General features: G+C 38.3%; 1 protein-coding gene across 3 annotated transcripts in view; it reads left to right on the top strand.

Moving 5' to 3' along the window:
* Mtbp (MDM2 binding protein) overlaps nt 1–25,707 on the top strand; it is a 73,615-nt gene that overhangs the window by 5,424 nt on the left and 42,484 nt on the right. The window contains exons 3-11 of one of the 3 annotated variants that reach the window (XM_006982383.4): nt 247–320; nt 658–809; nt 2,378–2,436; nt 4,343–4,487; nt 5,419–5,536; nt 7,854–7,988; nt 9,542–9,636; nt 11,100–11,172; nt 15,924–16,041. In XM_006982383.4, the coding sequence (XP_006982445.2) occupies nt 247–320; nt 658–809; nt 2,378–2,436; nt 4,343–4,487; nt 5,419–5,536; nt 7,854–7,988; nt 9,542–9,636; nt 11,100–11,172; nt 15,924–16,041 (969 nt within the window). Of the gene's footprint in view, nt 1–246; nt 321–657; nt 810–2,377; nt 2,437–4,342; nt 4,488–5,418; nt 5,537–7,853; nt 7,989–9,541; nt 9,637–11,094; nt 11,173–15,923; nt 16,042–25,707 lie in introns of those variants that run through there. The other 2 variants (XM_076555762.1, XM_076555763.1) reach the window with 2 other exon arrangements.

Genomic DNA, 25,707 nt, shown 5'->3' with positions numbered 1-25,707 from the left:
TGGTTAAGCAATGTGGATTTTGTATTATGATGAATTCATGCAAACTTGGAGCTTTGTTCTTTTAACAGATTGAAAGCTTTGAATTTTTACCAGCAGTTTAAAAAAGACACATGTAAAAATGTATATAACTTAGAGAACTATAGACTGTGTTTCAGAATTATGTAATTCCCTAAGCAGTCATTTGTTAATGATGACTGCTTTTTTTATTGTCTGCCTTTCTTCTAATAAGTGTGATCTGTTTTCAAGCTTGTTCAGTGGGTGGCACACCTCATCCCAGGAAGTGGTTCTTTGCCGTGCAAGCAATATGCGGATTTTATCAGGTAATAGCTGTTCATGAATGCCTTTCCTACTAGAAAGAATTTCACGAATCCAGTTCGTTTAATGCCACCTTTTGATCGGTTGGTTTTGTTTTATTTATTTAATTAATTTATTTATTTTGACATAGGGTTTCTCTGTGTAGCTTTGCGCCTTTCCTGGATCTCGCTTTGTAGACCAGGCTGGCCTCGAACTCACAAAGATCCCCCTGGCTCTGCCTCCTGAGTGCTGGGATTAAAGGCGTGCGCCACCACCGCCGGCTGGTTTTGTAATGCTATTGGGAGGTGCCTGTGCTGTCAATGGTTCCATGACTCCTCTACTTACCACCGTCTCCTCTGCTAGTTTTGTAGTTCTGATTGGCAAGAGATACATTTTGATGCTGAAAGAGATAAAATAGAAGACGTTCTTCAAGCAAACATAGAAGAATGTCAGAGTGCTGCTGAGTGTTTTGAAGACGATGACAGTAACAGCAGGGAGTCCCTGTCCTGGGCTGAGTATGCTCACAGGCCGATACCGCCTTTCAGATGTTCAGCACTAGCCTGTCGTTTAGAGACCGGGGAGAAGGATGGACTATTTTAGCAACGATAGCGGGGGAATTTTAATCAACTGCGATATGTAATACTTCGTTTTTTAGAAGACACTGGGCAGTTTATCCCTGTTATCTAATCGATACCTGAAAATGTGGTTTAGGCTTACACAACTGTTAGGATGCTGTTCGATCAGCATGGCCTTCTCTTGAAGCTAACTTCTGCCTGATACTGTGATAGCTGGACTTGAGGACTTACTTAATGCGAACAGCTAGCACTCAGACAGAAACACATTGCCCTTCTGTTCTCTCTGGCTTTTTTCCGCTTTATATGCTTCTTCAACATTTCTGATACGTTTTGTAATCCACAGAATTTCTGAGGAGTGTCAGTGTGACTGACTTGTAAGCTTCTTGACTCTTGTTAGAATGTGGAAGCGATCCAGGCGCTAAGTTATGATCATCTTTCTTCTTAAGATGTTCCATTTCTGACTCATTAAGCCCTTTCATTTTAGCCTTTGTAATGTGACAGGAAAGGCTTTTGCTTTGTTTTAGTATTCATATAATATACCTATAAATTGTATAGGCTGTAAGAGTTCCGTCTTCCTGATTTCAGACTGTGGTGTTCACTCTGTTAGTGAGGGAGGCGTGGAAGAGGGAGGAACTGTGGAATTAGTGGGAGTTAGGAAAGTACTCTCTGGTTATGTGAGGCAAAGCCAGGGACTTGGCTCTCCCGGGTCTCTGTTTATTCACTCATCAAGTATGGAGGTTCTTTTAGGTACTTTCTAAGATCCCTCCATTGAGCCTTAAAAGGACCTTATCAATTCATGTTTTTATCACTGTGAAAAAACGATGCAGTAGTTTGCATGTGGCCATATTTCCACAAGAGGGAGCCTGAAAACTATATTCTAGCATAGGATGCTTTAAGATTTTTGTTTTAGACACTATCACCCTATGAAAAAGGATTGGAAGACTCTTATCCTGTATAATAAATTATTCTGAGAACAAAATTTCACCATATGAATAAAATTTATAAGTTTTTAGGACTCTGAGCAAAATGTTATATTCTCAGTGAAGGCTTAGAACTAACTTAGAGAAAAGCAGTGTCCTTTATTAAAATCTACTGCTGGCTTGCTTTGAAGATTAGAAAAATGTTTGGTGTATTATTTATATTGAATACATAAAATATAACTTAGGGGTTTTGTTTCCATTATAATTGTTGGTTCTGTTTGGTTTTTGGGTGTGGGTAAAAGTGTGTACTTGCAGGATGAATTCTAGCTTTTGTATATAATAGTTACATTATTTTAGGACACTTATTTAAAGGAGAAATACTATCCTAATGGTACATGGGTTTGTCAGCAGAGTCAAAGAAGGTCATGTGTCTAATGTATGTGACTGTGGGTACACAGATTGTTATTGCCTGTTTTGATTATATGGTTAATGTGTGTGTGTGTGTGTGTGTGTGTGTGTGTGTGTTTATACATATGTATGCATATTTGTGTAGGCTATTTTTTTTCTAAATCTATTCTTTTATTGTAGCCTCTATGAAGAATCAGCAGAAAATTTGCATCAGTTATCAGACAAGCTTCCTGCTCCTGGTAACACAATAACTGTTTTTGATCATTTGTATTTTCTACTTTGTATGGATGAGTGATGAAGTCAGTATATTCTATAGAACATTAATCCTGTAAATTCCAGGGAAAAAAAGCTTCTTTAACCTAGATGGTTTGGATAACATTCTTTTATAGTGCAGTTAGCATGCACATCACCAGATGGAATGTTGTGCCGTGGAACAAAGCTCTTTGCTCAGCATTTTTTTTATAGGAACCTTTTTTTTTTTTTTGTTCCTAAAATGGGAAGCATATTTTATGAACTACCATATGATATTATCCTTAAAACTTTTTTTTGAGCCGGGTGGTGGTGGCGCACGCCTTTAATCCCAGCACTCGGGACCAGAGCCAGGCAGATCTCTGTGAGTTCGAGGCCAGCCTGGTCTACAGAGCGAGATCCAGGACAGGCACCAAAACTACACAGAGAAACCCTGTCTCGAAAAACAAAAAACAAAAACAAAAACAAAAAGACAGGCCCTGTAGGGCGGTGGTGGCACATACCTTTAATCCCAGCACTCAGGATTAAACTCTGTGTGTTCGAGACCAGCCTGGACTACCAAGTGAGTTCCAGGAAAAGGCACAAAGCTACACAGAGAAACCCTGTCTCGAAAAACCAAAAAAAAAAAAAAAAAAAAAAAAAACAACTTTTTGTGTGTGTGTGTTACTCAAATAGTCATTGGTAAAATTTGGCACAGTTTGGTATTTACAAATACTTTTGCAGTCTTTATGAATATTTTCATTGTTGAATATCATTTATTGACATGTTCGATGTCTGAATTATATGTCATGCATTGTTTTAGGAGCTGAATATGCAGTGGTGTGTGAAGCTAGATTAATTATAAAGGATCTCAAAGCTTACACATAGTAAAATTCTTATAATCAAGGAGCTGGCATTTAGAGCCAACTTTTACTGCAGAGTCCTAGATGGAAAATAACTAAGGGTGTGTCGAGATGGCTCAGTGGTTAAGGGCACTGTCTGCTCTCGCACAGGACCTGGGTCCAGTTCCCAACCCCCTCATGGAAGCTCAAAACCATCTATGATTCTAGTTTGAGGAAATCCAGTGCCCTCTTCTGGCTTCCATATGCATCAGACATGCACAGTCATGCAAACATACACATAAAATAAAATAAAAAAATTCTTTAAAGAGAAAATAACAGAATGTATTCACAAATAAACATTTTTATAACTTTTTCTCCCAAGGATTGAACCCAGGGCCTTGTACATGTTAATTTAACTCATCAGATTTCTTTAGTAAAATGTATCAGATTTAAAATATTTACTAAAATATTATACAGTTGCTGTTTTCATCAAATTAAATGCCTTTGATTATCCAATTTTTATTTGGTTTCCATTTCATTTTAACTTTTCTCGTCCTTCAATACATTTGTAATTTTATGTCATTTAACTGGTGTGAAGTAAACCTTTCTCGGAATCTAATGATGCTAGTATAATTGGTTATACTGAATGTTTTATTGTCCTTTAAGAGAAATGATTTATTTGAGCATTGCAATTTTATACTCATTCATTCCCTTTTGGATAACAAAATTAAATGTAGGAGAATATAATGAAATTGCACAGGGTTTTTTTTTTTTCCCCCCTCTTGAGTACAATAGCATTGATGATCTCCAGAGCAATGCATATAATTAACTATTGCTGGAGACTCGGCAAGCAATTATGATATAGTTCATTGTTTTCTACCATGCGCTAGCTATTTCCAGAGAATATGGCATGAACTCAAATGGTGAATGCTTCAAATTTTTGAACTCCTAAAGATGTGTATTGGTTTGAAATAATCCTCTGTTTTCTAAATAAGTCTAAAATTTAGTTGTTTAAGCACTGTTTTGAGCCACTGTAGATCGAACATCTTTTAAAAATTATGATTTTTTTTTCTAGGTAGAGCAATGATAGACATAATACTCTTGCCTTCTGACAAAGATCCTCCTACATTGAAAGAGTGCTTGCCCACTGTAGGAGCGTTGAAACATCTGAAGGAGTGGCATTCAGCCAAAGTTATCATAGCAGGAAATCACTGTGAAATGTAAGCTCCTTTGGTCATATGTCATTGTTCTGTTGAGATCTGCTGCCGGGGTTTCAGTAGATTGATTGAGCCTTTGAGAAGGACTTGAATGTGCCGAGGTCATGGTTACTGTCACACTGTGATTAGAGAATTGTACCTTGACTGCAACCTAGAGTTTGCTCCTTTCGTATTTCCTAGATGTTTCCATATTTGATAAATCCTATCAGTGCTGATCTATAATCACTGTTGAGCCTTGGTTCTCCACGTTCACTGTGTACTTTCAGGCAGGTACCCAAGTGAGCACTGGGGTGACTGGTATGCTGGATTCGTCCCGTTCTGTCTGCTTTCTGTGGTGGATGCCAAGGCAGAAATAAGTACACACAGTTGTATTTATGACACATTAGTAGAGGTCAAGTGTGCATTCCAGTTTTGATTCCAAAGTTAGTACTCAGACTGGATTTATGAACTTCATGATTTTTTTTTTTAATTTCATAAATCAGGCACTTAATAGAATTGTGACTAAGGCAGGCATAGTAGTCGGTTGTTGTTAAGAAAGTGAGAACACACCGGCTCCCCACATGAAGTACAGGTAAAGCAGGAATACCAACAGTCAGCATTGCCTGTGATCAAGTGCTGCCACAGAATTCAGAAAAGCCATGAAGGAAGATTTGGGGTGACAATTCTGTTTCTGAATCTGAGGGATGGGAACATCTGACACGGTGAAGCCGGGAGTAACAGGATGACGGTTTCTGTTCACATAGTAGGAATGATGATGACTCTGAATGTGTGGGAATGTGGCAGCCCGTCCTCAGAGACTGACTTAATGGGTCATTCCTATTAATATAAAATTGCAGTTACCCCTCTTAGGCTGTAGCTAAAATGTAGCCATTAAAAATAAGAAAGATGGAATTACCATCATTTAATCATCAAAATCTTTTTTTTTTTAAAACAGTAATTGTCAGAAAATTGCAGAATACCTTTCAGCAAATGTTGTACCTTTCGAGGAGTTCAGAAATGCCATTGACTCAAGGGAATTGTGGAGGGGAGAGATTCAGATACGGGAAAGAAAGGTAAAGAGATTTCTTGCTTTCACCATGTACAGTGAAGTAGACCTTTGGATCTTGTTTCCAGTACAACTGAAGTCAACACCAGTGTCCCTAAGGAAGCTGCTCTAGATTGACACCAAGTGGAGTTTTCTACAATGGTAGAAACTGTGCATCTGCTCATAACAGTGGCCCTTAAGCTACATATTGCTACCGAGAACTATCTGTGACTTGTTGGACCCTCAACTGAATTTTTAATTTTATTTCATTTAATTACTTATAATATCAGTAGTTACTGTGATTATGTTTTAGGTATTACTGTTCTGTAGTGTGGCATTTTGAAAACAGTATTAGACGTTAGTCAAATTCATATTGTTGAACTAAGTCAATTAATTTTATTGCCAAAGTTATCCACCAGAAAAAGTAGTGGGAACAGTTAGTTACCTAGTATTCTTAGATGATCTCTGCCATATACAAGCCAGCTAACCTGAACAGTGTTTTAAAAGTTTTACTAGACCCTAGATATATCATCTCTGTGATGAAAATTGTCGCTTAGATTTCTTTAGTCCTAAATTTCTGAGGTAAGTGTTGGTGATTTTTATATCTATTTTGTAATATGTTCATATTAATTCATGTAAGTTTTGTAGATAGGAAAATTAAGACAAATTCTTAATGTTTGTTCAAGATAGTGTGCCATCATGAATGGACTCTTACATTCCCTTTTTTTGTTTGTTTGTTTATTTTGTTTTTTGCACTTTTTTCATCCGTTATCTTTCTGATTGGCTTAATGAAACATCCAATAAAACAATAGGAAAAATGTGCCTAGTCTATCTAGATTAACATACCGGCCATCCTAGTATTAGGAAGATTCAGTTTTCAGGAAAACTGTCTCTGTAAATGGTGTTTCTAGGAATGAATGAATGAATGAATGAATGAAATAAACAGCATTCAGCCAAAGTTGTAGGTGGAAGTTTCTTGGTCCTGCCTGGCCCTGTGGTCCCGCAGCCGCTTATAATCATTCTGAGGCTTATATTAATTATAAACTGTATGACCTATGAGTCAGGCTTCTTGCTAGCTACTTTCTCTGGCCCTGCAGTTGGAATGACTCTCTCCCATCCGCATTCCCGCAGCTGCTTGGTCCCAAGTAAACATACAGAGGTTTATATTACTTACAGACTTCTTGCTTGCTAGCTCTTATAACTTAACTCAACCCATTTCTATTAATCTATATGTTGCCACATGGCCGTGGCATGACCGGTCTGCTAGCATCTTGTTGCTCCTTCAGCGGCATGCAGGCATCTCTTCAGACTCCACCCTCCTTTGTCTCCTCTTCAGTTCGAATGTACCACCTAACCCTATCCTGCCCTGCCATAGACCAGTGCAGTTTATTTATCAATTAGAGCAACACACATTAACTGTGTAACAGAAAGACATCCCACAGCACAGAGTGGAAGAGCTGACAATGTGAGCAGGAAAATTGCCTTTGTTTTCATTTTCTGAAGTCATGTGCTCACATGTAGGCAGATCATGCCAGAGTTCTTCTATGAAATTATTCCTGTAGTATGGAATTAAGCACTCTTTAATCCACAGTAAGCATTTCAAACTCAGTACACTTCATAGCTTTCAGCCAGCAGTCATTCTAGTAGATTAGAATTATAATGCCCAAATTCACATTTTGACTTGGTTCCAGTTTTGTGTGACATCTTGCTACCAGACATGATGATGATGATAATTCATAGGGTTTATTTGAGTTCTGTTATTTAGAGTACAGAATAATGACACAGTAAGTCTGGCCGTTAGTATTGTTGTGTCTTTACTGTTAATAGCAGCGCCGTCACGGCTTCTGTGGTAACTGCATTTCTCCTCACCCATATACACTGGAGGTAAACCCTGCGAGGCACTGTACTAAGTACCTAGTACCAGTGTACTAAGTACACAGGCAGCTTCTGGCTGGCTGTAACTTAGAGACTGGTAGGAAGCCAGGCATTGAATGTGTACAGGGAGGTTGCTTGGTCCTGTGGGCTGCATGAAACAGTTAGCATACTGTTGCTGGACCAACCAGGATCATAGAAAGGTTTTCTTTTCTTTTTTTTTTTTTTTTTTTTTATGAGAAGTTGATGATGAAGTTAATAGAATGATGTTAATAGCCTTCCAATAGGAAAAACTACCCTTTTTGTTTTGAGCCGATGTATCAAAAAAAAAAAAAGAAAAGAAAAGAAAATCACCCTCGTATATTTTATATTTAAAGAAATGTCAGTTTCTTCTCAATATTTTCATTCTAATACAATATATTAGTCTTTATTCATAACACCTATAACTGAGTTCTCTTGGTTTCTCTTTTCAGTTTGGATTTGAAATTAGTTTTCCTGAATTTTGTTTAAAGGGAATTACACCTACGAGTGCTAGTACATGTAATTTAAATCCCTGCTTTCTTGCCAAAAAAATAGCACCATCGAAGGATAAGAATATTCTGCCTAAGGTAATTATATATACATTTAATTTTTCCTGCTGTCATCTGTTTGCGCAGCTTTGTTCTGTAAAATATGTTTGACTCTTGCCTCACTAGAACTAATATGCATGATATGTTCACGGGTATAGCTCATAGAACTCTTACAATTAAGTGCTTTTGTGTGATGAGTACTATGTGTTGGTACTCATTGCTACAGAGTGTTTTTTGTTTTTTTTTGTTTTTTTAAATAAGGTAATAATTTTAAGTCAGTATAAGCCTGAATTGGACTTGGATTGGAGTTAACTATGGGACCCTTTTAAAATGAATGAAAAGCTAACTGGCTACATGCTAAAAATTAGATGAAGGTTGAAGTTAGCTAGGCCTTGGTTTGGAACTTGACTCTGTCGCCTGGTATAGATTGGATACAACCTTGGATGTTGACAACTCGTTTGTGAAATGAGAGCAATACCACCTTACAACGTTACTATGAAAATTATATGAGGTCAGAGATTCGCATCTGATGCAGAGCTTGGCATAGGCTTAACTTGTGGGATTAGGGATGCTAATTCTCTTCATGAATCTTCTGTAAGTTTATTCTTTAAATGCAAGCAATTATAAGATATAATAATTAGAAGAGTACAGCTAGTTTTTTTTTTTTCAAATATTGAAAACTACAATAAGAGGAGGTCTTTTACGAGTACTTCTGAAATCGATCTTAAAATATCCAACTTAAGAATGTGTAAAATATAGAGGTCCTGAAATTATCGGATGTCAAATGATGCTTAATATTTTCTGATGAAAGGGCGGTAGAAAAAAAGGATATCATTTCTGCTGTGAATTCATTTTCTGTTATTGTTTATAATTACTTACTTTAACAGTGTCTGTCTTTCACAGGATTTTTCAGTTCTTTTCTAAACCTTAGAAGATTTAGTGACTTCAGATTCTCTTCTTTGACAATGTAATGATCAAGTATAATAATCTATCTTTAAACATTTTTTTTTCTTTGCTTCTACTGAGAATAATCTTCAGGTCCAACCTTTTCAATGAATTAAAGCAAAATTAATTACGATAAATATCTCTACCATGTATTAGTTACCTTTCTGTTGCTGGGATAAAACACCATGACCAAGGCAACTTATAGAAGAAGCAGTGGTTTCGGGCTTAGGGTTCCAGAGAGCCAGATCCATGATGGTGAAGCAAAGGCCTGGCTGGCATGGGGAGCAGGAAGCTGACGGCTCTCATCTTCAACTACAGGGACGAAGAAAAGAGCCAAAAACACCCACCTCCAGTGACATATCTCATCCAACAAGCTGCTCCTTTTAAGCCTCCTCAAACAGAGCCCGCAGCTGGAAACCAAGTCTCCAGATGCCCAGACTTTAGGGACATCTTATTCAAATCACTCCATGTCCCCGTATACACATGCATGGAAGGGCAGGGAGAAAGAGGCAGGGAGGGAAACTAAAACTGTTTTTCCTTTGGATGTGCTTTCTTTGTGAGGCTTTTAAACTAATAATCACTAATTTGTTTGCTTTCATTTCATTTCCAGGATTAAAAGTATTATGCAATCTGAATTTCTTTTTCAGGTTTTCCATTATTATGGTCCTGCTTTAGAATTTGTGCAGATGATAAAATTATCAGATCTTCCCTCCTGTTACACGTCTGACATGGAATTCGAGTTGTATCCTTTTGTTGACACGCTCATCTTATTTTCTATTCTCTGGGTCGGGTAGGATGTCTGGGGACCAGCAGGTCAACGTGTTGGGTTTACATTTGTTTTCGTTTCATCGTATTACCTTGTTTACTGCTCATGTCCAAGTGGAAGTTCTTCCCCAGGGGGCTCCTGGGGAAGGGAGTTCTTGCTTTCTCCACATTCCCCTGTCAGAAATCTTTGCCCTTGGGCCGTCCCTTCCTTTCACTGTAGATTACTTGCTGTGGGCAGGGTGATGGAAGTAAAGCAGAGGTGACCGAACCTTGCTTCTTTGGCGCAGTCATGATGAATGTTCTGTGCTTGAGCACAGGTCAGGTCTACACACAGTGTGGCATTCATTGAAACTGTCGTTCCCACCACTCTGTCTTGATACACCCACGTGCATATTTTATTGCTTTGTCTTGTTTCGTTTCTTTTCTTATGAATAGCTTTCTTTTTTTCCTGAATCCAAGATTCCTCTCCAAGATTTCTGTTCTTTTCTTGATACTGTTCTGCTAAAGAAGAATTGTGGTGTGTGTGGGCGTGACTCTTGGCTCCTCCTACTTCAGCAAGAGCCGCACTTTTCTCCCAACTCAAAAGTTGGCTTTCTGAAAGATCTCACTTGCCAAAACCTACTTGTCCTAAGAAAAGTCAGAAAAGCACTCATTAAGCCATTTCTACGATTTCACTCTGCATTTAGGGGTTGGATCATGCCCTAAGATAATTCAGTATATCTTTCCTGGTCATGATTTTAAGAAAAGTTCTATAATATATTCCCCCACCCCTTCCCCATGCCTCAAGTACTATGTTTATGCTTCTAGAAAGGCACAAGGCTTCCTCCAGGTTGGCTCCTTGTTGATGATGAGCATGGAGAATGTGAGGAATATGTGGGGAGTGCAGAGTCATTTATACACACTTCTGTCTTGCTCAGATGTTTCTCTTACCGTCGGTATGATTGATGATACATCTTTCTATACTTAAGTAACTGGAAATGTCACCATATATACTGAAATACTCAAAGTATGTTTTGGGGGTGGATCCCTGGTGTGTAGGTCAGAGGACAGCTAGCAGCGGTTGCTTGTCTTCTTCCACCATGTGGGTTGTCAAAGGGCAGGCCCCTTTACCCCTTGAGACACGTCACCAGCCCAGAACAGACATTTTACATTACGTAATTGCTGGTTTGAAACAGATCACTCACATAGCACTCTTGAATTTTTTAATACAGAGATTTTTTTTTTTTACTCATTTCTTGTTTTTATAGTTTGTAGGAATGATAACCAGGATTAATAATCAAGAAAGTAATGTGTAAGGCAAAGAATAATTGGTAATTCTTTTACTTAAGCTTAATGAGTGATTTTCAGTGAATTATGGGAGAGTGAAACAATCAAGCTTGTTTTTCCAAGTCGAGTTTTTTCCTGGTTACTCTTTTCTCATTCTTTAACTCCTTAGTACAGAGAGGTGACCAGAAACTGCACGAGGCAGAATTCCATGCTGCTGTTGGAACAGCTCTCTTCTCTGTGTGGCAAGGTATAGAAGGCTTTTATTAATTTGCTTTTTAATCCTTAACATTTATGGACATGATAAAAGAAAATACAGCTCTTGCTCATAAATTTGGTTTCTTTAGTATAATATAACATAGGACGGCTTTGGCAGTAATTCATGTTAAGACATTGCTCAAGTGTTTTGTAGACAAAGTGACATTTAATTTTATAGGAGACTTGGAAATGAACCTTATGTGCAACGATTGTAAGAGTTATTTTAAATGTTGGAATGCGTCATTAATCTCCTCCTTGGTGACATCTCGTTCCAGCTCTGGGAAGTCATCTGTATCCCTGTGTTGTCTTCTCATGGGCAGGAAGTGGAAATGAGATGACTTCAAACATCACTGGATGCCTATTTTTATGTTAAAAATTACTTCTCTATTCCAGTTCTGCATAAGAGATTTGTAGCTATTTTAATAATTACATGTGTATATCATATGATAAACTTGATGTCTTTTGGACATTTTTTAAAAACTGTAAAAATACAGAATCCTGTATCTAAAGTCCTGTATCATTTTAAGGAAGAAAAACATAAAAGTTTTTATTTCCTTCTGAAAATTTCGTCAACTATTGCATTTCTATAGGAATGATTGTTAAAGCACAAAATACTTATTGGCCATCTTTATGTAACATTTCTTATTCCTGTAGTATCAGCCTATTAACAAATGCCCCTGAGAGGAGATAGTGATTACTATCATTTTAGCAGTTTCCTCATGGTGTTAGAATTAGGCCTTGGTTGAAATTCCCTTAGAAAACTGATACTATAAAGTAAATGTGATTTTGGTTGTAAGATGTCTGCCTATATGACCCCTTAGAATTTTGGAGATTCTAGTCCCATTTTCCTGTATGTTTAATAGTGTTTTAAATAGTGTGTCAAAGTATTTTTGATGAAGTGGCCTTGGATGATGTCAAGTTAAAGTTACACATATGCCTTTGTTTAGTGCTGATATGAAATTACCCTTAGTCTATCTAGTTATTAAAGGTAATGCTTATTCCAGAAGTGAACCAAGTTATTTATTATCTTGTGTGCAGCCACTTTGTTTTAAATGTGCCTTTGGGACCATGACTAAATCGTCAGTGTATAATGAATGCACAGGTAGTGAGTCTGTGAGGCCTTCTAAGCTTCTCTCTGTATACAGCAGAGAGGTGGTGTACACCAACAGGTGTTGTCCTAGTTAGGGTACTGTTGCTGTGATTGAACACCATGACCAAAGCAAGCTGAGGAAGGAAAGGGTTTATTTGGCTCACACTTTCATCCATCACTGAAAGAAGTCAGGACAGGAACTCATGCAGGGCAGGCACCTGGAAGCAGGAACTGATGCAGAGGCCATGGAGGGGTGCTGCTTTCTGGCTTGTTCATCATAGCTTGCTCAGCCAGATTTCTTATAGAACCCAGGACTACAAGCCCAGGTGGGTTATAGAACCCACCATGGGTTGGACCCTCCACCATTGATCACTAATTAAGGTCACTTATAGAATGATCTTGTGGAGGCATTTTCTCAATTGAGGCTCCTTCTTTGTGTCAAGCTCGTGTCAAGATGACGTAAAACTAGCTAGCACAGGTGTCCTGTGACTTCCATAAACAAGCTCTGAATTTGAAGCTGTTTATTTATATTGGTTATAACTTGTCTTTACATTTTTTTTTTTAAAAAAGTAATTGAATAGCTGCTTCTTCCTTGAAGTTGAGTGCTATATGTGTAGATTTTTCTTTTATCAGTTTGACTAAAAAGTTTTTGTTTAGAATATAAGAAATGGGTTTCATTGTGACGTTTTCATAATGTGTTTAGTTATACTTTGTTGTTATCAGACCTTTGTTTGTTTTGTTGTTGTTGTTTATCTAAATTTTTTTGTCATGCTGTGTGTCAGATGCTTGTTCAGATATTGAAGACATCAGGTAGACAAGACCCTTGGTTGGTGCTTAAGTTCTCATAATCTATGTGATCATTAGGAAATGTCTTGGTTTATCCCTCATCTATCTGTCTTCCTCTTTGATTAGCCCCAAAGTAGATAGGAACATTTTTTTTTTTTTTTTCAGTATAGCCTCTTTTTGTAGGCTACACAAAGATATTAGGGAGTCTAATAACACTACTCTGTGGCTAGGAAATGCTGTTTTTAAGGGGAGTTTGTAAAGTTTTAGGTCTGATTTCACTAGTGATTGCTTGTTAAGGAGGATCGGTGCAAAGACTGGATGGATCAAAGTTTGGCAGTGAGGTTTGAAATGCGCTTCTAGCCTTTTTGAGTTACAAAGGCAACCCAGCGGCATCATCCTCAAGTCTCAAGAACTTGTCTGAGAGTTAGAGCATGGGTGAGAATAAATGATCAGAATTCAAGTCTATTATGATCCAGTGTAAGCAGCTGACACAGTTATTTTATAGGAAATTAAAACCTGGGAGATTCATAAATATATGTTTTCATCTTTGTTTTAAATATTTGTAGCAAATGTTTAATCACAATGAGACTGTCTCAAAAATGGGTCCATGGCAGTGGGTCGTGAGTTAGTATGTAAGCTTTGTGTAGAACTGCATTCAGCCTGGATAGGCAGCTGTGAGAACTTCCCTGGTACGATCACCTCACTGGTGTCAGCCTTTTCCACCTCACTGCTCTGGTGGCTCTTCTCCCATGGTCTGCATTCTGGACAATGATGTCTTGTTTATGAAAGGACTGAGTTTTAGTATTTAGAGCATTAGATTTGTCTTTGATATTTCATGATTCTTTTCTATTGCTAAGTAGCTTTACTTCTAATTGCTAATATTTGACTGTGTGAAGACATTTAACTTTTAAAAAGTTTTTCCTATAATAATGAAGACAAACACTTCTTTCCTTAATTTTATATCCGTAATTAAGAATGTAGAAGTAAAAATAATAAACAGCAACAGAACTAACATTGTAAAATGCTAATTCAGTGTCACATAGCCATGCAACTAATCTATTTACATAGGGCAATTAAAAACATTTCCATTAGGTGTAAGATATTTGACTAATGTTTTGCCTAAATTTCTCCAGAGTTGTTTTTTTTTTTTTTAACTTAATGTTCTTTATTGGAATGTGCTGATTGATGTAACTACATTTCTGAAATGGGCAATATAACTTCCAGAGTTGTAATTTGTTTTATTTAGCCCTTAATCAGACTGAGAATTTAGATAAATGCATCATAATGATTCTTTTGAGCAAATATTTAATAAACATCTGTATGCTTAGCCTTGAGAATACAAATATGAAAAAGTTGAATTTGCTCATACATCAGTTGGAAGCTGCTGTAACTTTTGGGGGGGGTCTAATTTGTTATCTTCTGCATTTTATCTATTAGCGTTAAATCTCTTATTTCTGGGAATAAAAGCTTCTCTATTGCTTTTGGATGTATTCTAATTTTCAAGCCACAAAAATAGTCAATACAGTTAAAGTTTCTAAAGTTATGGCACCACACATTTTTGATACTAGATCTCTCAGTTAATTCCTCGTGGTTTTGTAGATTCACAAAGAAATCATACCAACAACCTAATTCATGCACAGAAGATATGAATAGTGAATGTCTTATATACTTTTCCTGTTGCTATGGTAAATAGGCTGACAAACACACTGTAAGGGAGGAAGGGTTCATTTCTGCTCTCAGTTCAAGGGCGCAGTCTATCATGATGGGGAACTTAAGGCACCAGGTTATACTATGTCTAGAGTAAAGAAAAAAAGAATGTTGTCGTTTGTCTTTGCTCTTTTGGATCTTTTGGGGGCCCACCACCCAGCTCCCAAATAAATCACACACAGAGTCTTATTATTACTTATAAATGCCCAGCCTTAGCTTGGCTTGTTTCCAGCCAGCTTTTCTTAACTTAAATTATCCTGTCTATTTTTTGCCTCTGGGCTTTTTCATTTCTTTATTTCCATGTATCTTACTTTGACTCTTACTCCATGGCTGGCGAGGTGGCTGGGTGGCTGGCCCCTAGCGTCCTCCTCTCCTCCTTTTCTTACTCCTTCTTTTCTTTTCCTCTCAGATTTCTCCTTCAATTTATTCTCTCTGCCTGCCAGCCCCGCCTATCCTTCCTCTTGCCTTGTTATTGGCTGTTTAGCTCTTTATTAGACTATCAGGTGTTTTAGACAGGCACAGTAAGTAACACAGCTTCACAGAGTTAAACAAATGCAATGTAAAAGAATACAACACATATTTTCATCATTAAACAAATGTCTCACAGCATAAACAAATGTAACACATCTTAAAATAATACTCTCCATCAAGAGAATAATGACTGCCAATGCTCACATAGCTCCCCCACTCAATCGGTCCTGGACCCAAGCCAGGCAGTGATGCCACCCACTTTTAGGGGAAGGTCTTTCCACTTCTTTAACCTAATTAAGATAATCCCTCACAGGCATGCCTAAAAGCTAGCCTAATCTAAATAGCTTCTTACAGGTGTACCCAGAGGCTTGCCTGTTAGGCATATCTAAATCTTGTCAAGTTGCCAATCAACACTCACCACAGACAGAGCTTTCAGAAATAATTACCCAGTAGTAAAGAGGAGACTATAATTTTGGATCTGTCTTTCTATTTTGCTTCTTTGTTTCTCTTCGCTCTCTTATTTTGTGGGGAAGGTCATGGGGGTCTTTTTCTTTAGATTTTGCAGTGAAGTGCTGGAAAAATCATTGCTCAATAATTGCTAAATGTGTGAAATGTGAATTTCGCGTGATATTTGTTAACAGCGAATTTCAGTCTGCAATCGATAAAAATGTGCTCTATTTTTTCTTCAGGTTGGTGCTCTTTTTGTATTGCCATGTACTGTTAGTAATGTACTCATTCCGCCTCCCAACCAACTGGCTTCAAGAAAGTGGAAGGAATACATAGCTAAAAGGCCCAAGACAATCAGTGGTAAGTTCTGCATCCTTCAGTTGTTTTATTGGTACATAATATAGATAATGTATTATCAAATTTGAAGTGGAAGTACTCTTTATTAGAGAGTATTGTTTTAATACCTCTAACCATGTCCATTAAGAAGGGCAGTACTTTATAGGCAGAACTTTGGTAATTAGGTAGCTACTAATTTTGAATATTGGATTCTTTTTTTTTTTTTTTTTTTTTTGGTTTTTCGAGACAGGGTTTCTCTGCGTAGCTTTGCGCCTTTCCTGGAGCTCACTTGGTAGCCCAGGCTGGCCTCGAACTCACAGAGATCCGCCTGGCTCTGCCTCCCGAGTGCTGGGATTAAAGGCGTGCGCCACCACCGCCCGGCTGAATATTGGATTCTTAGACACATCTCAAGAACAAAACAGGTGAAAATAAAATGGTTCGTTTATTATATGAACCCGTATGCATAGTTTTCTGAAGACACTAGAGCCTAACTATTTAAAAGGTTACTTATGCCACACAGCATCCTAGGTATTTAGCAATATGACTTTTTTTTAAAAAGATTTATTTATTTATTATATATACAGTGTTCTGTCTGCATGCAAGCCTGCATGCCAGAAGAGGGCATCAGATCTCTTTGTAGACGGTTGTAAGCTACCATGTGGTTGTTGGGAATTGAACTCTAGAAGAGCAGCCAGTGCTCTTAATCTCTGAGGCATCTCTAGTCCAAGCAATATGACTTCTATAATAACTGTACATTGGTTTATCTTCATGTTACAGATAAGGGCGTTGTTGGTTAGAGAACTTAAGAGTTCAGGTCATTGACAGAACCTTGCTATGAGTTCTGGGGCTTCCCTCAAGCACTTATACCTCTAGTAATCTAGGATGTTCAATGTAGGGGCCACAGAGGTCCTTGTGTTCACAGATAAGCATTAGGGAAACACAGGGTTGTCGTCTCTTTATAGGAAGAAATGTATACTTGTTTTCTGCCCAGAAGTCTGGGAACAGAGACAGTTCTTGTATAATATTAGAGGGACCAGCCTTAATATTATACATCCCAGAGGCTCAGGAGAGAGAACAACTAACGGCGAGGACTATTTTCAGGAAATAGAATCTCAGCACACAGAGCTCTATCATCCACTTGCTTTAATTCCTCTGGCATAACATCCTTTATATACAGCTTCAGTTCTGTTCTCATGTCTAGCTCCTTTCTTGCCTGATTTCTCTCTATATTTATCTACTGTCCCCTCTAGATTCTATCTTAATTCCTTTACCTGGTTCTGTCCCTTCTAGGTTCTCATCTATCTAGTTCTTTCCCCTATCAGCTCCTCTCTCGTCTCCTTCTCTCTCATCTGGCTCTTCCTCATCTTGTTCTTCCCCATCTGGCTCTTCCTCATCTTCCATCTTGTTCCTCTAGTCCTCTCTTTTAGCCCTTCAATCTAGTTCTTCCCCATCTCAGTTCGTTCCTCTCAAGTTCTTACCCATCTAGTTCTTCCATTCTCTTTTCTCTTCCCCCCGTCCCTGGAAGTCTCGGTATATAAAAGGGAGGGTCCGAGCTAAATTGTGTAAAGTTATTAACGTCCACCTCTCCTAGGCGGCGTCTCCTTGTAGAATTGACCGTAAGTCAGGAGACTTGCACGTGGGCTGTTACCATTGTTAGTCCACCTGGGTGGTGTTTCCTGTAGTCCTTGAAAGTGGCCAAGGGAGATAATCTGATTCCAGAGAAAGCCTTTCCTGAGGCTGTTCTCCAAATACCTGGAATGTGTATGTCCAGAGAGTGATCAGTCTACACTGTTAGTCCTTCTTAGGGGAAAGTTAATTGGAAAAACTATGAAGGCACACATGATTTTCATAACAGAATACAGCTGATATATAACAAGCCAAGTAACACGAAAAACTCCTTGGGATTTGGCTTCCTCTGGAGGAATTCCCTGATCCCTCCAGGTAGTGACTTTGCCATAACCAGCTGAGTTCTTATGATATATTCCTGCAGCCCGCAGCAGACAGTTAATAGCCCAGTGACCTTTGCACCATCTGAATGATAGACCTCATCAGATCTTCCCCCAGACCCTTAAGATGTCACATAGAGCCAATCTATAGAACTCATCTTTCTGGAAGAGGTCACATATACTTTACAAAGAGCTTCAATGTAATCATGTTTTAAGTGTTATTGTGTACATGGGACTGAGTTAATTATCACCAGGAGGTTTTTTTCCAAATTGTGCTATACTCAAATATACCTAAAACAAACTGCCGTATGTCAGACTGTGCAAGTTTGAACCAACATCAGCTTCTGAGTTGTGTTGAACAGGACTTCCTCCCTGTCTCACTGGGATCCTACTTTACTGGCCGTGTTGGGTATTTACAGAGACCTCCACAGTTCAAGATATTAGTGGAGCCTGTTGCACAACGCTAGAACATGAGTAAGTGCAGGTTTAACCCACCTCCGCCGCTCATGGGGGATGGATACAGCTGTGTTTTTTGAGGTGCTTCAACAAAATCAGTTATAGAGCAGCAGTACAGTCAAGTTTCCCTCACAGTGCATGAAGTCACGAGAAACTGTGTGTGTCTATGACTAGTAATGTATATTGAACGTTTGCATCCCTTCAATAAACCGAATATAGCCTGGGTAGCTCATCACTGCTTCTTTTTCTGCTTGTAACTTTGTACAACTTTGAGAAGCCTCCAAGTTGAAGGTTCTGATTCCAAGGTAGTTTCTTGATGGAGAATTTACTCAGGTGTTTGGTTGGTTGATTGGTTTCCATATGATTGCAGCTAAGAAAATACCTTGTTGTTCAATTTCAGGTTTTAGAATCACTGCCTCTTGAAACTTAGGGATGAACTGTGGAAACTTTGGAATAGTCATATGACATAGATCACACGATCCTGTTTAAAGATTGTTGATTACTGATTAGTCCAGGTCATTAGCACTGATTAAACTGGCTCCTTGCAGGAGCTTTTCCTTTCTTCTAAGAAGCAGAACAAAATCAAACAGGGTAGTTGATTAAGGCCTTTCCTAGCTCTGACCCTTCCTGAAGAGGACATTTGCTACTTACTCCACTGACACAATATAGAAGCCAAGTTTTGTTTTAAAAAAAGAAAAAGGGAGAGAGGGAGGAGGCAAGTTTTGGTTAGTTTCAGTAACTCTTGGATCCAGAAAACTTCATACCCCGGCACTTCCATCACCAACAGTAGCTTCTCTCAATGACCCACATTAACTCTTGGGTCATCCCCAAACCATATGTTTCTTCATCATTGTTCTCGGAGTCTCTGAATTAAAACTTACCCTGTTTCCCAAAATAATCTCCTGGTTGTATTTCTTTGTGACTTTGTCAATCATTTTAATTAATTAATTAATTAATCGATCAATTAATTGATGGGTTAATTAATTAATGGGTTAATTAATTAATCCGTCCATCCAGTCAGTTAAACATTTTTGGTTCATTTACCTGACCATAGAATGGATACTGTCCACTAGATGCAGTACAGTAATTTGGGGATTACTGTGGAAGGAGAGACACTTTATATCCCACTCATTGTTTTCGTGCTGTTGCATAGAAAATAAGTGCTGAGAAGTAATTGTAAGTCCTGCTCTAACTCTGTATTCAGTAACAGTTGAGTGGGAACAGTCCTGAAGACACTGCATGAAGAAAGCAAGGTGTGCAATGATTTAGACATTATATATGGTGAAAGGAACACCCCAGTGTATATGTTCAACATTTGTACATGTTGTGTGTGCATTATTCATGCTTTCCACAGACATTTTAATTGAGCATCTATGGTTTACTAGGATGGTTTACATGCCTGACCCACATCACACAAAGTCTTGAAGCTTACATTGTAGAAGAGATAAGACCCTCAGTTCTCAGCCCCAGATGGTCACATAGCTCAGTGTCCTAATGTTTTCAGGCCTTTGCCCCAAGCTGTTTTCTCATCCGGGATCAGCTTTGCTGTCGCACCTACAGTTGCCAGCAGACCTTCTCCATCTTTGCTGCTGTTTAATATCGTGAATTTGTCTCTGGTTGATGCTTACAGGTGCTTAGAAATATTTGTTAGCTTCTAAGTGAGGTATGTATTTCCGGTCGTAATAACTGCTATCTCAACAACAACAACAACAACAAAACGAACCTGGACTCATTCATGAACCATGAGCCAAAGTATGTGTCTCAGGTGTTATTAGTTCTTCAAGTTTCTTTCCTTGTAAAGCACATGTCTGTTTTTATTTGAACTACAAATGCTGTTGCTTTTATAGACGAACCCTTCTTTGTTGTGGAATATTATTTTAAGGTGTGTTACTTTTGTTTATGTTGCATTTGCTTAACTCTGTGAAGCTGTGTTACTGTGCCTATGTAGAACACCTGATGCGCTAATAAAGAACTGGCCAATAGCAAGGCAGGAGAAAGGATAGGCAGGGCTGGCGGGTAGAGAGAATATATAGAAGGAGAAAACTGGGAGGAGGGATCTAAAATCTAGCAGCCAGAGGTGGAGGAGGACTCCAGGGGCCAGCCACCCAGCGACACACACAGCAAGCTATGGAGTAAGGGTGTGATTTACAGAAGTAAGAAAATGGGGAAAGCCCAGAGGCAAAAGGTAGACGGGATAATTTAAGATAAGTAAAGCTGGCTAGAAACTAAGCCAAGCTAAGGCCAGGTATTCATAATTAAGAATAAGCCTTTGTGTGTAATTGATTGGGGAACTGGGTGGCAGGCCCCCCAAAAGAGACAAAAACAAACATTTCCTTTTTTTTTTTTTTGGCAAGTATAATATTAATTTATTTGACAAAATTAAGCTATTCTCTGATACTTAACATAAACAATTGAATATATATTTGCATGCAAATATTTGCACACACACACACACACACACACTGAATTTTAATCTCTTTATTCTCACATTTACTGTACGCACATTCAGTCACTTTCGTCTTCCACTGAATTCCATGATCTCTAATACATTGTATCTTAAAAACAAGGTAATTTAATTAATATTCAATAAACATCAATTACTCTTCTATCTATCGTTAACTCTTCTAATTGTATCTTTTGGTTAGAGCATAGCAATCTAAGCACACCAAAAACAAAATGATTATCAGAGCTAGAGAGGAATCCTTACAACGCATCTGGAACTTAGTAAATGAGTAAAATGAAGTGTTGTCAGCATTGAAGAGGGATATTCTGTACGAGGACAGGAAATTATTTGATCTGGAGCACTTAACCACTAAAATTACTTGACAGACCTCCTTAAATTACAGTTTTTAAAGAGTATTTTGTGTGAAGATCCTGTTTCAATTCATTGATCAGTGGAAACAGACCCCTTAGGGCATTTCTATGGGCTCTATTTTTGTACACTCACACAATTTAATAGTAGAGAGACATAGTGAAAGAGAAAGACTGGTTGTTCATGGGCTGCAATATAGAATCAATACTAACAGAGTTCCCTTAACAAATCTTACTGATGGATATTCAGATGTTACTAAGTATGGCTTTGCATGACTTCTAACACTGTGTGCCAGGCGCATTGCATTTATTATCTTTGATTTTCAGAATATGGCACTGCTGAAGATGTATGAATGGATAAGGAAGCTCCTGAAAGGCTGCTCAGTCTCATTAGCCTTTTGAGAAATGCAGATGACAATCAGAATGTGCTGCTACAGGACACTCATTAGAATGGTTGTAATTGAAACCCGTGACCATCCCATGTTGAGGATGTAGCAAACCTCACACGTTTTTGGTGGGGAGGGAGATGCTTCATATAACATTTTGAGATGAAACTTATACTTAATCATACAACCCAATAATTCCATTCCTAGCTATCTACCAAGGAGAAAAGAGTATATGTTTTCACATAAGATTTGTGAACAGTTGTTTAAAAAAAAATAGGCATAGATAAAGGCTACTCTGAAACTTAGAGAAGCATCTGTTTTCAGTGATCAGTGCTTAATGCCGAACTCACAGCTGCCTAAGAGAGTAAGTGATGGATGAGGGCTTAGCCCTAAACCATCCATTTTCTACCCTCTCTGTGGCAGGGAAAAATCACGGAAAAAGAGACAGAATGTTTGAGCTGGAAGACAGAAAAAAAAAAAAACAAACCCTTTTTTTTTTTTTTTTTTAAGATTTATTTACTATGTATACAGTGTACTCCTTGCATGTATGCCTGCCCACCAGAAGAGGGCATCAGATCTCATTAAAGATGGTTTGAGCCACCATGTGGGTGCTGGGAATTGAACTGGAAGAGCAGCCAGTGCTCTTAAACCTCTGAGCCATCTCTCCAGCCCAGCAGAGCCACCTTGTAGACACAACATAACTCGTGTAGTCACAAACTGACAAACTGAGCAGTTGCAGTTACTTGTGCTTGGGTTGCTCAAGACAAGCCCTCAACATTCAGTCATGGGTGGGGAAACATCACTGAACCTTCCTTTGCTGAGGATCTTTGGCCACTGATGGGACTCTGGGAGATGGGGAGCCACAGCCTTCAGCTGGGTAAACTCATGGGGTTCCAGTGACTTGTTGGCCAAACCCAGAGGGACAACAAACAAACAAACAAACAAGCAAACAAAACCAAAGACATCAAATGTGGGGAAGAGATTAGTAGGGAAGGGTGGTGGATGGGAGGAAGTGGGTGAGACCCACAGTGCTGTTCTCACACCCAGAAGGATTTTGTTTGTTTGATGAGGCTCACTGAAGTCTCCTTTGAAGTAAATGTAGAGCTTTGTTCTTCTCTGTAGTTCAGTGATTCTCAGCCCCAGCTGAGTGTTAGAAAAGTTGTCAAACAAACAAGTGGGGCTGGGCTGCGCCCCAAAACAATCCAGCGTCAGTGGACAGGCCATCGCGCTCGTGAAAGCACGTGGTGTCATTCGCATGTGTGTCTATCCCCCATGTCGCATGCTTCAGCCCCAGCTGAAGAGTGTCAGTTACTGAAGAGAATCACTCAAGTGTTCGGAGACAGAGTAAGAATGGAGAAACTGAGTTTCGGGACTTCAACCTTTACCTGGAGAAAGATAACTCCTAAGTAGTAAGTAGGTCTCAAACTTGAGTCTCACTGGTAATGAGGATAAACACTTTGTAAGCTCTGCAATATCCTTTCCCTATTTTGCAGGAGCCAACATGCTTCCTGTGCTTATACAACAATAAGGAAGTCATTGTTCGTAATTGGAGGCCCTAGGATAGCCTCTGAATGTATTTTCTATTCATTGTTGCTTTCAAATCGTATGTTTTAGGTGTTGTAATTGAAAGAAAATGTACTTAGCTTATGAACCTGATGTTACTTATTTGAAATGGCTGTGATAGAATTTGTAAATCTTGGTTTTGTAATCTCTACAGTAGGAGGCTTCATATAGTTGTAAATACAGCTATCAGTTAAGATTCTAGAACTGAGATACAAGATTTTTTTTTTTTTTTTTTGGACAGTCTAATTAACACCTAAATTGTATGCTAACTTGCTCAAAGCTTAATCGGGAGATACGGTGAGGGATCAGTATTGTCTGTATGTGTTTGGAAGGTGTTAGAAATGTAAAGTTAGATTTTTTCGTGTGTGTGGGGGGGGCAGGTTGTGTGCGCGTGCACATGAGTGCATGTATGTGTGTGCAAAAGTTATCCCATGCATGCATTTGTGGCCTCCTCTTTGGCTCTGTGAATTATTTCAAAATTGAGTTTATAACTAAACAATGGTTTCATTGCTATAAAGAACATAGCTTCCTAAGATGCCTACATTGAAGTCTAGATTGTATATTGATATTTATTTTGGCATGATTATTTATTTATTTATTCGTTTATTTTGTTTATTGTAGTAGAATATTATTTTAAGGTGTATTACTTTTGTTTATGTTGCATTTGTTTAACTATGTAGAACTGTGTTATTGTACCTGTCCAAAACACCTGATGGTCTAATAAAGAACTAAACGGCCAATAGCAAGACAGGAGAGAAAAATAGGTGGGGCTGGCAGGCAGAGAGGATAAATAGGAGAAATCTGGGAGAGGGAGAGATCTAGGAGCCAGAAGAGGAGGACTTCAGGGGCCAGCCACCCAGCTATACAACAAGCCATAGTGTAAGAGTAAGATTTACAGAAGTAAGAGAATGGGAAAAGCCCAGAGGCAAAAGGTAGATGGGATAATTTAAAGTTAAGGAAAGCTGGCTAGCAACCAGCCAAGTGAGGCCAGCCATTCATAATTAAGAATAAGCCTCTGTGTGTGATTTATTAGGGAGCTAGGTGGTGAGCCCCTAAAAGAAAAAAGAGTAAAAACTCCCAGCAACAGTTTATTTTCAATACAGGATCTTTCTGTGTAGCCCTGGTCATCCTGGAATACACTTTGTAAACTAGGACGGCCTTGAACTTGGCATGATTAAAATAGCTGTTTTTATTATTTTTCATTTCTTAAAGAGAATATATTAAAATGATTGTCAGTGTGTCAGGATACTCCTACCCAGTTGTCTGAGATATTTTTATTTTCCCTTATATTAATATGAAATATTATTTCTCATTTACATTGATTTAATTTTATTTTTGTATTGTTGAACTGTGAACAAAATGTGAGTGTTAGGAGGTTTTGAAACCCACTAAGAAACTTATTGATGTAAGATGGTGGCTTCATTTCTTTGCAATAGAAATCTGTCAGAGAATGGAGCTCAGTGGTTAGAACACTTACCTAGCATGTACTCGGCCTGGGTTTTAACTCCAGCACTGTAAAAATAGTAATTTTTTTGGCTAATGGATTTCTAATCATAGTATATCATACCTTCAGTATGGTTTGTGTTAATTTGTAAAATTTGATGCAACGAATGGACACTTGGTAGGTTCTTCTTTTTCATTTTATCTGTATTGTGTAGTGAAAATACTTTCATGTCTTGATGAAGGAGCATGCAAGCCAACCACTGCCTCACTGATTGATTGTGCAAATACAGCATTTGGAAGTAGAGATTGTCTTTTATAATCCGTTCCCCCTCACTTCTTTAGGAGGAGTGATCACAATTAAATAACTGCTAATTGTAAGTCTGGTAGTTCCTGCAGAGTTTGCATGAAAGTTGTTAAATAAGTCTTCAATTAGCATCTGCCAAAAGTCCGAGACAACATGTTTTCAGTGACTGTAGTTGTTGTGGTTGGGAGTTTTTAAAGTCAATGTTTTTCTTTGGGGAAAAGTGAAGTTGCTGTCATTGCAGAATTCGGTGTTTACAGGGCTCACAAAGAAACAAGCTAATACAAACACAGAATGTAGTGGAGAGACGTGCAGCTTCAACTGTCAGTTCTAAGATGACCCATGAATTAAGGTCGCTCTGTCCTGTGGTAGAATCTTGTTTTTCTCTTCTGATTACCTTAATGTAAATTCATTTCTAGAAGAATTGTTTATGAATAGGAATGATGTCTTCATTGTAATCTAATTGCAGAAATTATTTGATACTCATCTTGTTTAGGAATAAGCATTTATTCACAGATCATGTATGTAAAATAGACTTGTTATTGTGCTGATTTTGTTTTAGCATTTTTGCATAGGTGTATGTATATAATGTATATACTATGTTAAAGATCCTTTCATGCAATGTGTGTTTTTCTGCTGTTCAAATTAAGTCCTCTAGGGACTAGAGAAACGAGCCCTGATTGCTCTTCCAGAGGACCTGGATTCTATTCCCAACACCAGCATAGACATCTGTAACTTCAGGGATAGGGGATCTCACATCTTCTGGCTTCCACAGGCACCAGGA

Source organism: Peromyscus maniculatus, chromosome 20 (assembly GCF_049852395.1).
Source record: "Peromyscus maniculatus bairdii isolate BWxNUB_F1_BW_parent chromosome 20, HU_Pman_BW_mat_3.1, whole genome shotgun sequence".
NCBI lineage: Eukaryota > Metazoa > Chordata > Mammalia > Rodentia > Cricetidae > Peromyscus > Peromyscus maniculatus.
Note: the sequence above shows the minus strand (reverse complement) of the source record. Positions and strands in the feature narration are given on the sequence as shown.